The 12,604-nt window shown below is 36.7% G+C and overlaps 1 protein-coding gene across 1 annotated transcript in view; it reads right to left on the reverse strand.

The window, feature by feature from the left end:
* PTPRQ (protein tyrosine phosphatase receptor type Q) overlaps nucleotides 1-12,604 on the reverse strand; it is a 140,286-nt gene that overhangs the window by 108,938 nt on the left and 18,744 nt on the right. The window contains exons 13-18 of the mRNA XM_071766341.1: nucleotides 8,655-8,793; nucleotides 8,066-8,172; nucleotides 7,491-7,588; nucleotides 4,129-4,291; nucleotides 3,010-3,270; nucleotides 925-1,085 (exon numbers count right to left, since the gene is read on the reverse strand). Coding sequence (XP_071622442.1) covers nucleotides 925-1,085; nucleotides 3,010-3,270; nucleotides 4,129-4,291; nucleotides 7,491-7,588; nucleotides 8,066-8,172; nucleotides 8,655-8,793 — 929 coding nt within the window. The remainder of the gene's footprint in view (nucleotides 1-924; nucleotides 1,086-3,009; nucleotides 3,271-4,128; nucleotides 4,292-7,490; nucleotides 7,589-8,065; nucleotides 8,173-8,654; nucleotides 8,794-12,604) is intronic.

The following is a 12,604-nucleotide window of genomic DNA, read 5'->3' on the forward strand; positions in this document are numbered from 1 at the left end:
CAAACAAAAAAAGCCCACCCAACAAACAAGACAAAAAAACAACCACACAAAACAACCCCCAGACATTTAAACACTGTATTACTGAAAGTGAAGTGATCTGGTAATAAGCTTTTAAACATAAAACAGTATGTATAGCAGTAAAAATACTAGCTTAAATGCTGTACTGCACAGTAGTTTACCTTCTAAATTAACCTACATAAGATTTGTATAACATGCAGTATTAAAGAACAACAAAATTTACTGTTAGTTTTCTCACAGATTCACCTATCAGTTTACCTATGGAGGTTTTTCTACATCATTACTGTTATCAAAGTACATATGAAGCATTATGGAATTCCTTTTTGAAAGAATAAACACAAAAATAGCCCGGAAAACTTACAAGTCTCTGACCCTTAGGCTCCCCCATCTTTTGAATGACATATAATTAGCAACTTATTAGTAAGCACTTATATAAAATACCTGTATCTTTGCAGTTCCAATAAAGAACAAAGGCAAAACAACCAGAACAAACATTATTTCTGTTATTATTATTACACTTTCCAGGCAGCAGAATCAAAAAGTGCTCCTATTTCTTTTTGATGGCTTAGCGGTGAAATGTTGCCTGCATTAATGATTTAAGTGTGGATCTTCCTGGCAAGTGCACAATTAATGAGTCTGTATTACTCAATAGCTCTGCCCTTTCTTTGTTAAACTATTAATGAACTCTTGGATGACTGGCTGTTTCCTTCTAGCAGACTTTAAAAAAGGTAAATCCACTCTCTGTTGTGAGGTAACAAACCCCAGCTGCTGAAATTTGCCCTCACCATTTTTTCTTTTATACTTTCATATTTGCATTAAGTAGCTAAGGAGGGAAGCTTGAATTCATTATCAGCACAATGCATAGAGAAAAGCTGGCCATGGAAGTCCTGTAATAAAAGCACATACCTGATACTCCTTAACTCCAAGATCTAGGATAACGACAGAACCATGATCAGGAATAAGATCCACATGAAATCTGTCTACATGTCCATACGGTAGTCTCCAATACAGTGAAAAAGAGTGTGATGAAACACTGAAGAATTTAAGTCCTTCTGGCTTTGCTGGTTCTGAAAGAGAATTGTGCAATGAAAGGCCATAACTTAAATAACCCCTTTTACGAATATTCTGGTAATTACAACTGAATTTAAAAGCATCCACACGCAGTTTACTTTGCTACATGAAGGAAAACTGTTCACTAGCCTGGATATAGCATTGTATTATACTATAGTTGCTATACTACCTTTGATACTTGGTTGATAATCTCTGGATAATGCTGTGCAGACATCTTCATTCATAGAGAGTAAGCTCAAGTATCTCTGTGCAGTGTTCAGTTCTCAAAGAATCCAGAATCTTTGCACAGTTCTGCTGGTTTTGCTGTCCTCAGACTTAAAGTTAGTGCAAATACTGTGATAAATACTGCTGCTTTTGCCAATTCAAGATATAGCTGGTGTTTGCTCTGCTGCTAGGCACAGAGTTGTGAACTCCTGTATACTTTTCATGTATTTAGAATCCCAGCAAATCCATGGAGTTTAATGAGTTAAATCCTCAAAATACTGATGTTTTACTCCTTTTATTAATGCTTCTACCTACTTCTGTCACACCATCTCACCTTCTTCTGCCTTTAAATCCACCTTTAAATCTGTATCATCTACTAAAAATCTAGTAATGAACTAGATTTTAGCCTCTTCACTAGGTCATTAAAACATTATCTACCTATAATATTCTACAATGTAATCATCTCTGCAATCCATAGCCATGCGGATCTGCCTCCTTTCTACTTTGCAAAGTAATCACAGATACCAGCTGTCCCAGTGCTTATCTCCCAAAATAAGCCCAGTCAAAGATGCTGTTTGTGATCACATTTGATCAGATTTGTGATTCACCACTACCCTTGCACTCACTCCTCTGACTCCCCTTACTAACATGATACTCTGGGATCCAAACTAAATCTTCTCATACTGTTTATACACTAATGTCACACCATTCAGCCTGAACATCATATCACTTCTGTCCTGAAAGAGCTCGACTTCTCTCTTATTAAGTTTAAATCTGCTTAGATTATATATATCTCCTGACCAACTTACGCTGACTATGCAAAGTCTGAAATATTTATATATGCTAATATTATTTTCAGGTTTTACATTCAGGCTGTATTTGTCTTACAGATATATGAAGGCATACAAGACTTATTCCTATTAATTCTATCCTCTAGACACTAACTCAAAAAAATGTAAGTATTTTCACCCCTACATCACTTTAGTTCTCAAGTCTCTCTTTGACCTGTTGCTTCTGTCTGCCTGACTGAGGCAGAAGTACCATGAACTGATTCTAAGAACAGACACAGATGTCATGACATTTGGTTGAAGTAGTCTATTAATGACAACTTAAAATTATTTTCAAGTATCTCTTGTGCCACCAAGTGTGAATGACAAAAAAAAATAAAAGCTATAAAAAGTAAGACAGTGGTAAAGGAATTGGTTGAACAATTCTGGTGCATCTTTCTGCTCCTTAAATTTCATCTGTATTTTACATTATTGCATTAGAGAAAACTGCAGACATGTATCAAGACTGAGATTTCATCCTACTAATTTTCAACCAAAAATCTAAGATCTAAATCTAAAGCCTTAACTCTACAAACATTTGTAAACTTGGTTAACTTCACTCACAGCAAAAATCTACTGAAATCAGATTAGGTAAAACTCAGCTCCTGCATAATTCTTCAGAGGGTCTGAAAAAATAATTAAAATACTAAAAATGGTTGAAAGAAATGCGGAGCAGCTAAATAAATTATTTTTCTGGTAGTGTATCATTATATACAGGAAGAATAGGGTGTAAGCAGTGTACCATCCACAACCACAGCTAACTAGTACTTCCAAGATCTCTTCAAATTCCAGTATTATTCTACAAAGTGAGATGTAAAAAGCTAAACATGCACTATTATTGATAGCTACCATTCACCAGCAAGGAGAGAAAGCAAGAAACCATACAGACCTGTTATAATTTCAATGAAAGCAGAAGCTCCTTCAATATCTCCTCTTAGCCTTTGCAGTGTGAAATTGTAAATGCCCCCAGCTGTCAGGTCTGTAACACTGAAGTAAGTTTGTGTTCCTGGGATCCTAAACTCATTCATAAATGTGCTGTTTGATAAAGATGCTTTATAAGAAGTGAAATTAGTCTTGGTTGGATTCCACACTAAAGTTGCAGAGGAAGTATTTACCATTTTTGCTGCCAGACCGCATATCCCAGCTGGTTCTACAGTAAAGATTATTCAGATAAAGAAAAAAAAATTAATGCACCTTAAAATATATGAAAAGTACTATATTTTGAAAGCACATGGTTTTTATTTAAGTGATTTGAGGATTCACAGCATCGTGAAATATTCATACAAATTTTAGAAGTATGTTTTTTATGGATATTTATAGTAAACAGTGCCATTATACTGCACAGGGTAAAACCTGGGGATATACCTCCTGTATGGTCTATATAAACTACAGAAGAGAATTCCAGATTATCAGATCTTATGTAAGAAAAGCAACATCGCTCACTGGTGAAACAGAACGAGAAATGAACCCTTTGTAAACAAAAGTAGAGATTTTATTCAGTTTAAAATATTTTGAAATACATCATCAGCCATATCATTTTACAGTACTGCTCATCTGCTCACTTAGGGACAGAGTAAAGTGCATAACCCCAGTGATTATCCCTTTTTGACTTTTAAAATATTCCTCTTGGTTATAAGGAGATTCCTAAAAATTGCATATCATTATTTATAAGTAGCAATTCCACTCATCTGGGCAGCACTCCTGCAGGACTAGGTCTGGGGTTTCCTTTGAGATTCACCCATCTGTGAATAAATAAGTGCAGAGCCTCCTTGACTGTTACCTGGTTTAAGGAGTTATTGTCCAAACCAGCCACAGAAAATTCATTAAAGAAGGGAGGAGGTCTCTAACATGCTTGTGCATTAATCTGGGAGTTGATTTATTTTTCAGTCACTGCATGCAATGATTTAAGTGTCTCTGAAGATACATGTTTTTGTTTTAATTGTTTGTTTGTAACTTCTTTATCTTTCAAAAAGAATAAAAGTTTGCAAGTTGTAATGTATTTCCTTACTTGTGACGACTTTTTTCTCCACAGCCACAGAGGAATCCAAGCCTTTAACTGTCCTTAAATGAAACAAGTATTCTGTCCCAGGGGTCAGATTTTTCACTACAGCTCTGCTATCATAAACTGTTCTGGTAAGCAGCTTTTCATTATTCATCAGACAATATGAAAGCTATGGAAGAAAATTAATTTCTTATATCAGACTATTTCTCTTAATAAAATTAATTTTCAGAAAAGCAAACAGAATGTTTATATACAAATAGTTGCAATAATCTCCACATTAAAAAAAAAAAAAAATCAAGAATATGTCTTAAGTTTTATATTATGCTCCACAAGGCTGATCCATAACTTACTCTAAGTCTCCTTTCCCAGTGGTGAAAGAAGTGACTTTAATCTTTAAAAGCAGATATAGGAAGCCAAGCTTTCTTAGCTTAGAGGCAACTTTTTTTTTTGCTCCTGCAAGGAAGAATAATAGTGTATTCTGGCTGCTCAGTCACCCATATGAACTCATGAGCTGTACAACGAACTACAAGACAGATATAATGAGAATAGCCACTGACAGAAGAACAACCTAAGAATTCACCAAAGGGATGAGATTATTTATTTTTTTTATTCTAAAATGAAGGCAGTTCTGTAATCTCTGTACCTTTCTGGAAATAAATAAATAAATAATATTTAAAATTATAAAACAAAAATAAAATAAATCAAGCCAACCAACCAAAAAATCACCCATGCACTTTTCAGAGCTGGCAGTCTGGAGAGTCCCAAAAGAATCATCCATTCAACTCTGCTCCCTGCAGAAAACTCACTTAGAGCCACTGCAGAGAATAGAAGTGCTGGAGATACCCAGTAATTGACATGTGAGCACTTAACTCCTAGAGGCTTTGAGGATTCTGACCTCCCAGACAACTCTAAGGTGAGAAAACAAATTCCTGTGAAATTCCTTTCTGCAGGGACAGGAAACAGCTACTGCAGGCTGTGAAGATTCACTGTGTCTGCTCTGCAGAGGAGGGCTCCAGACAAGCATCTCCAACATGCACACATGGCTTTCTCAGGTGTGGCAGTCACTACTAAGAGATGAAAGTTTGAAACTGCCTACTTCAGTGTGCCCCATCCTGTCACTTTTTATTTTCTTCAACAGAAGAGGGATATTCTACACATGGCAGTGACCTGAAAACACTTTGGTTCCCAGATGCTGTCCATCTGGGAAGAACAGATCCAATTCCCCTCCGTATATTTTACCAGCACAGTACCTGTTAACACAGACCAAACCTTAGAGGCTGCCATCACCTTATTAGAATTACAGAACTGCAAAATGCTAGAAGCAGAACTATAGATTAAAGATTTACATCTAGTATAAATGGGTTAGGAAAGTACCTTTTGTGTACTCTTTGCTCTACAAAATACAATGTGTTGCATAGAAAGTTGGTGAGCTGGGATAATTAAATTTAAATGGTTAGTAAAATGATCCCTTTTATGCAGGTGCACGTTACTAAGCAACCAGTATACTGAAGCCTTTCTCATTAAAGATTTAAAGATAAGCTCATTTATTCAGACAAAGCATTGTCTAATGTGGCTGTTTGCTCTATGAGATGCTGAACAATAACACCGTGCCATAAAGATCAATATTACAGTTGTCAATTACTTTCCACAGGATGGTAAAAATAACCTGGCAACATACAAAAGTGTAAGTGAACTGGTTCAAAACACAAACAGAAGAATTTAATTTTAAAATTTTGCTGTGGTAGGTTTACAGGCCACTCTTATTCATTCAGACCAGTGCAACTTTCCACTAATGGAGAAGAAATATCAGAAAACTATACTAAAACTCAGAGTTCAAGTTCTAGGTAAGGATGTAATTGAAGTTATGGGGAAGGGGCAAGAAAAGAACTGGATGCTGTAATATTGGCATATGGACTGTTTAAGACCATTAAAGCAAAGTATTTTTACTCATGGCAGTGCTACATATTAAAAGAATATACTAGTCAAGTAAGTTAACTGTACAAGACTATACCTGGAGATCATTATTGATTTAAATAATATGTTTGAAGAACAGTTTACCATCATAAAGTTTTATTGACCACATGACCATATTCATATAGTGACTGCCAAATGTAAATTATGGTAAAAGACAGTCTGCTTTCAACAGGATACAAAAGAGAGACTTGCTAACTCTTAGAGTGAAACATGATCCACTGTCAAAGTATTTAGATGTCTTAGTGGATAGTTTCTGACCAGAGAACAGAAAGAACAGAAATAACAACATTTTGTATTTTTAAGCATTGCAAAAGATAAAGTTGAAACTATAAATGCTGAAGAATCACTCTCTAATACCACCCATGAAATGTTAGTGTTCAGTTTCCTTGTAAGAATAAAAATGAAGCCCAGCATAGTGACATTTAATTAGAAATGAAAAAAATAATTTTAAATGATCAAACAAATTGGAAGTAAATTTATATGGAGGAGCACCCAAAAGTGTCATGGTATGAAAAACATTTAAGTGTAACTTTAATACATAGTAGACCACTCAAAACCTTTGTAGAGGGAATGAAGAAATAGCAAAATCATTTAACCAGTAAAGAGGACTGCTTTAAGAAAATATATCCCTAAAAAGTGGAGACCACATCAAAAAAAAAAAAAAAGAAAAAAGAAAGTTGTCTAATACATGCAAGGTAACAAGAAGCATAGGGAAGCAGGGCAGAGCAGGAACAGGTCAGCAGGAAAGAGACTGAAGAGCAAACTGAAAATGGTATAACTAATGAAAAAAAACAAATTTAAAACACAATAATCTTAGCTGGGTGTTGGGTAAACCACTAGCTGAACAAAAAACAAAGAGCACACTGAGAACAGACAAGCTTGTATGAGAAATAGTAACTGAATTATTTGTTTCAATGGTGAAGGATGTTCCCACACCAGAATCGTTATTAGTGAACTGTGAATTTTTAGTTGAATTATACTGCCTCAAATTGGAATGTCTTTATAATCCTATAAAGTCTGACAGCAGTCAGAAAGGTAGAAAATATGTTATTGCCTAGGAAAGGAATAGGAAGCAAAACAGAAAACACTGTTAACCTTCTGATAACTCCACCATGCACCAACATCCTAAGTGAAAACTCAATCTCAAGAAGGATACCAAAGGCTTAGAAAAATTACAGAAAAAAAAATGAGATGCAGAAGAGCTTCCACATAAGAATGTTGTATAAAGGACAACTGAGAAATTGAAGCTTGTACCTCAGGAAAGGTCTGATTGTGATGAAGAGGGAAGTACCTGCTATTTCTAATACAACAAGAACATAAATAATACCAGGTTTAACACTTAAAAAAAAAAAAAAAAAAAAGGACTGTCTTCTTTTGTTCCATTTTTATCTCACCTGAAACATATCAAATCCTCCTCTTGGTAGTTTCCAAGAAAAATAGACTGTATTTTCTTCTTGCCCAAACACCTGTAAATCTGATGGTGGGTCAGGATCTGACATTAAAAAAGGAGTGAATAAAACGTTTATTATAAAAATAATATATATTAACTTGATGGTAATTAACATCTACAGAAGACACTCCTGTAATTCATTATTTTATAGTTCATTGTGGAAACAGATTTCATTTTGTACTTAAGAATATAAAATAAAATAAATTCACTTCTATATATTTGCAATAGTATCAGAATGGAAATCAATGTTTGTTAATTTTTATGGAAGAGTTGCATCATCACAACATTACTGCTTATTCATATATTGGCAGAATCCCATTAGCTGCAGAGGTAACTTCTTCGTATTTTCAAAGGGTTTATTTGGTAACTTTCAAGGACATTTAGATTGAAAAGAAATACATTAATAATACATTAATCCCACCATTGTTAAGATGAATTGATTTAATAAGGAATAGCATTTCTTAACTGTATCAACTCTAATTATCTGGTATAAAAATTATTAATAAAACACGAACTTACAGGTGCTAATCTTGAGGATGATGGGGCGACTTCTTTTTAATCCATTGGTTGTCACAACACTGATTAAGAAATCAGTGCCTGGCAGAAGACTCTCAAATCTGTACATTCTACGAAGATTAAAAAAGAGATTGCATTCTTTGGGACTCAAAAATGCCTTTATCTTCATATGCTAATTCTTTATAGCATTATGGAAATCATTTAGATGTATGTATAGATCTGTTCATACCACCAAATATTTAGTATTTAAATCTTAAATGGGATACATTAACACATATTTCACAGCAAGTTCAAGTACCAGAAAGTCTTCAAAGATTAAATGAAACATCCAGAATGACACACAGGCTCTATAGGTGCTCACTCCTGTACAGTATTTTGTTTGCTTTTCTTTGCACATAAACATCTTATGTGACTTGCAATTTATTAAAAATTGCAATTCTTAAAATTATTTTGTTTCAATGGGTAATGTATATCAATTAAAACATCCTGTATATACCTTATATAACTAACACTGAAGGTTGCTTATTTTAAATATATAGTGAAACATCTCTTTTGAGATCTTGTGAGTTATATTTTAATTAAATGATCATACCTCACACTTGAAGGTAACATTTTCTCCTCACTGTTTTTCGAAATAATATATCCATCAAACATGTTTTGGGCTGGTGACCAGGTAACAGTTATTGATTCAGAGTCTCTGCTATAGTTCAGATACTTAACTGTACTTGGCACTGTGAGACAATAGAAAAAACACATTATTTAAAAAGTATATTTTAAATAAATTACTCTATAACAGAATTTATATCCTCAGAATGCAATGAAAACTCAAGAAAAATTATGTGATGTCTTTGCTTCTCTCAAGGACACACAAGGACACTGCCCTGGTAATTTGTACAGGGATTTCTATTTTTCATGAGATCCAGAGCCAAACTGTTTGGTACTCTGTAGTGCTACTTATTGCAGCTCTGACATCACTGATGTGGTGTTCCTCAAAAATGGACAATTCCTCAAGAAAAGAAATGTCAGAAGATGTAAAATACTGGGCTGAGACCAAGGTCCCCATTACTACAGCATCTTGGATTCAGCAATAGCCAAAAACGAATGTCTAGAGAAAAGCAAGACTTCAAGAGAATGAGAATCCCCTTCAGTCATCTCCCAGACTGCAGTTTGCAGCTCAAAGATTTCTTAAGATAGCAGAGATTTCTGTGAATTTAGTAAACCTCAGAAGATTTCTCTTTTACGGATGTCTTCAGTACCCACTTGAACCTGCACCCACAATTATTTCACGCAGTGTAGCAGGTCCAGAAGTCCTGTAACTTATATATAAATTTAATAAACAACCATTTGCTTTTGCTTGTTTTCTACCTGCTCTGTTCTAGCTTCAAGTCTTTAGTTCTTGTGCAGAAAACGTCACAGAATTGTCAGAGTTGTAAGGGACTTCTGGAGATCAACTAGTCCAACTCTCCCACTAAAGCAGGATCACCCAGAGCACATTACACAGACTGTATCCAGGTGGGTTTTGAGTATGTCCAGGGAAGGTGACTCCACAACTTCTCTAGGCAGCCTGTTTCAGTACCCACATTAAATACAAAAGTTTTCTTATATTTAAGTGGAACTTCCTATTTTCCAGCTTGTGTCCATTGCCCCTCATCCTGTCTCTGGGAACTACTGAGAAGAGTCTGGCTCCATCTTCCTTGCACTTACCCTTTAGATACTTGTAGACACTGGTAACATCAATGCCCTCAGCCTTCTCTTCTCCAGCCTAAAGAGTCCCAGCTCTCTCAGCCTTTCCTCATGAGAGATGCTCCAATCCACCAGTAATCTTTGCTGCCCTCCCACTGGACTCTCTCCAGTATTTCCCTGTCACTCTTGAACAGGGGAGCCCAGAACTGGATGCAGTATTCCAGCTGTGACCTCACCAGGGCAGAGAAGAGGGGCAGAATGACCTCCCTTGACCTACTGGCCACACTCTTCTATATGCAACCCAGGATTCCATTGGCCTTCTTGTACCTTTATTAAGGCACACTGCTGGCTCATGCATTATTCACTATCTACAAGGACTTTCAGATTCTTCTCCTCAGAACTGCTTTGCAGCAGGTCCACCCCTAACCTATATTGGTGCTTGAGGTCCTTCCTCCCCAGGTGCAGGGAGGCAGTGCAGGCATTTCTCCCCATGTCAGTGTCATAAATTCTTACTGACTCCACGTTTACCTCTCCATTACTTATCCTCTCATAAATAATTTTACATTACACCTTTCTTCCTGTATCATTTTCAGCTCAGTGATTCCTTAAATGCAAAACATTACACATCTTAGATCATACTTGCTGCCCTCCTATGAACCTTTGCAATTGCATCTGCTGTAGTTCATTTTATCACATTAGGAACCTGCTAGAGGAAATAAAACATGTCAGGTCCAACAGCCTGACAGGTCGTGTCCTCAGGCCCAGCCAGCAGCAAGACTGAAACTGTGTTCCCAACAGGCACACACACACAGAGCACACATTTACACCACATAAATACACATAAATATACATGGCTGGCCAGACAGACACTCACACAAACACAGACAGCACCACCTGCCCCATCCTGCTCCCCTCTCTGGCTGAGAATGGAGGCCACTAGTAAGAATACTCACACTTACAAGGAGGATCTACCCAGGAGTTGGGCTCAGACACTCGGTTTGCCCAGCAGATGCCCCTGGGGCCCAGCCTCCCCAGTTACTGGCAAATGCAGGGATGTAAGATGGGACAGACCAGTCAGACAAGCAAATCATTTATTTGTGATGAGTCACTTTTATCAGCTAAGCTCCCTGCTATTTTCCCAGACTTGCTCTTCCCCAAATCACCTAATCTCCTCCTTTTTCCTGCCTTTGATTCCTCCTTTAAGCATTCCATAGTAAGTCCTGTACAATACCAAAATGCTTTTCCCTGGCATTCCATAATGCATCCTATATTCCTCAGGTGAACCAGAGAACTCCTGATGACCTGTCTTGATGGGCTCTACTCCTGGACACAGGGGCTGAGGCTTGGGAAGGACATGGGCTCCTTGGGAATCTGTAGTTCGAGTTCCTGGCTGCCACTGTGCTCTTCTGGCCTTGTGCAGATGAACCTTTAACTATCTCCTGTGATAGAGGCCTGGGAATATCCCGGCAGGGTATTATTTGGGCTCACCTTCTGGCCATTGCCTCTCCAAGCTGGTTTGTAGGTGTGCAGGTGAACTGTTATCATGCAATCTAATAGGACTAGTACTGCATGCTGCATTCTAAATTCAAGAGTACCTCGGTTTCTACAGACAATACAAGGTCTATAATCTCTCCTACAATCTCTCCTAACCCCACAGCTGCTTTTTACTCTGTTACTGTGAGCTATGTGCTGATTTTTTTCTCAAACTACCCATCCTATTCTCAAGCTATCACTCCAGAAATGTAACAATCAGCTCAGAGCTGAACGTGACGCGGTGATCTTAGGGGTCTTTTCCAAAAGTGATAACCCTGTGATTCTGTCATATATGTGAGGCTTGCATTCTTTTTGTCTTGTGTATCACTTTTCTATTCCCTGTTCTTAGGTCAATTTAAAAGTCTGGCTGCTTTTTTAAAAGCCACAGTAAGGGAATCACACTGATAGGTTTTTGAAAATCCACATAGCATATATCAGTTTTATGTCCTTTAACATGTATATGATGACTCCTTGAAAGAATGCAAAGATGCTTCTGAGGCATACTTTTCCTACACTAGCAAGATCTTTCCTCTTTATATTTTTCAACTACAAAATACTATGTGGTTCATTGTCAGCTATAACTTCACAATCAGAAAGCAGTGCAACAGTGTACATAACTCTAGAGTGAAGACAGCATCAGAACCACTGCTACAGTACTCTAGTAGCCAAGAATACTAACACTGCTAGTCTAGGTTTTATCTAGAACCAATGACCAAAACTGTTTTCTATTCACACCATAAATCCCTACATGCAAGATGAAGGTATCATTTTCCAAAGGAGCAGGATATGTCATCTATCCATAGCAAAGTAAGTTGTTAGAAACACAGACCCGCTCAGGGACTCTGAAGTCTGTTTTAATATAGTTCCACTGAAATAAGAGCATTATTGCTTATTGAAAGAAGAAGCAATAGTGGACTGCTACAACTCTAAAATTATTATCTTAAGACAGTATATGAAGGTCACTGGCCAGAATACTTACTTTCTGGTGATATCTGAACAGTTATTCACAGTGCCATCAAAAAGAAGTTACATGACTGTATTGCAAGTGAAAGCCTGATATATACAGAGGGGAGAAGCAGAATTCAAAAAATGAAAAAACCCTTCAGAATGAGCATATGAGACGGATTGAGAAAAAGAAGCAGGAAAATCTAACTCCAAGAGAAAGGATAAAAGAAACAATGAAAGAATAATTTTTTAAAGTACAATGGAATAAAGCTGCAAGCAGCTAGGAGAGAAACAAGAATAGAACTATGCTCCTGAGAATCAAATGTTCTGACCCAAAGTAAAACTAAATGTAGAAAAGTCCAGAGTTAATCCTGATGTAAG

This window comes from Heliangelus exortis, chromosome 1 (assembly GCF_036169615.1).
Source record: "Heliangelus exortis chromosome 1, bHelExo1.hap1, whole genome shotgun sequence".
NCBI classification, from domain to species: Eukaryota; Metazoa; Chordata; class Aves; order Apodiformes; family Trochilidae; genus Heliangelus; species Heliangelus exortis.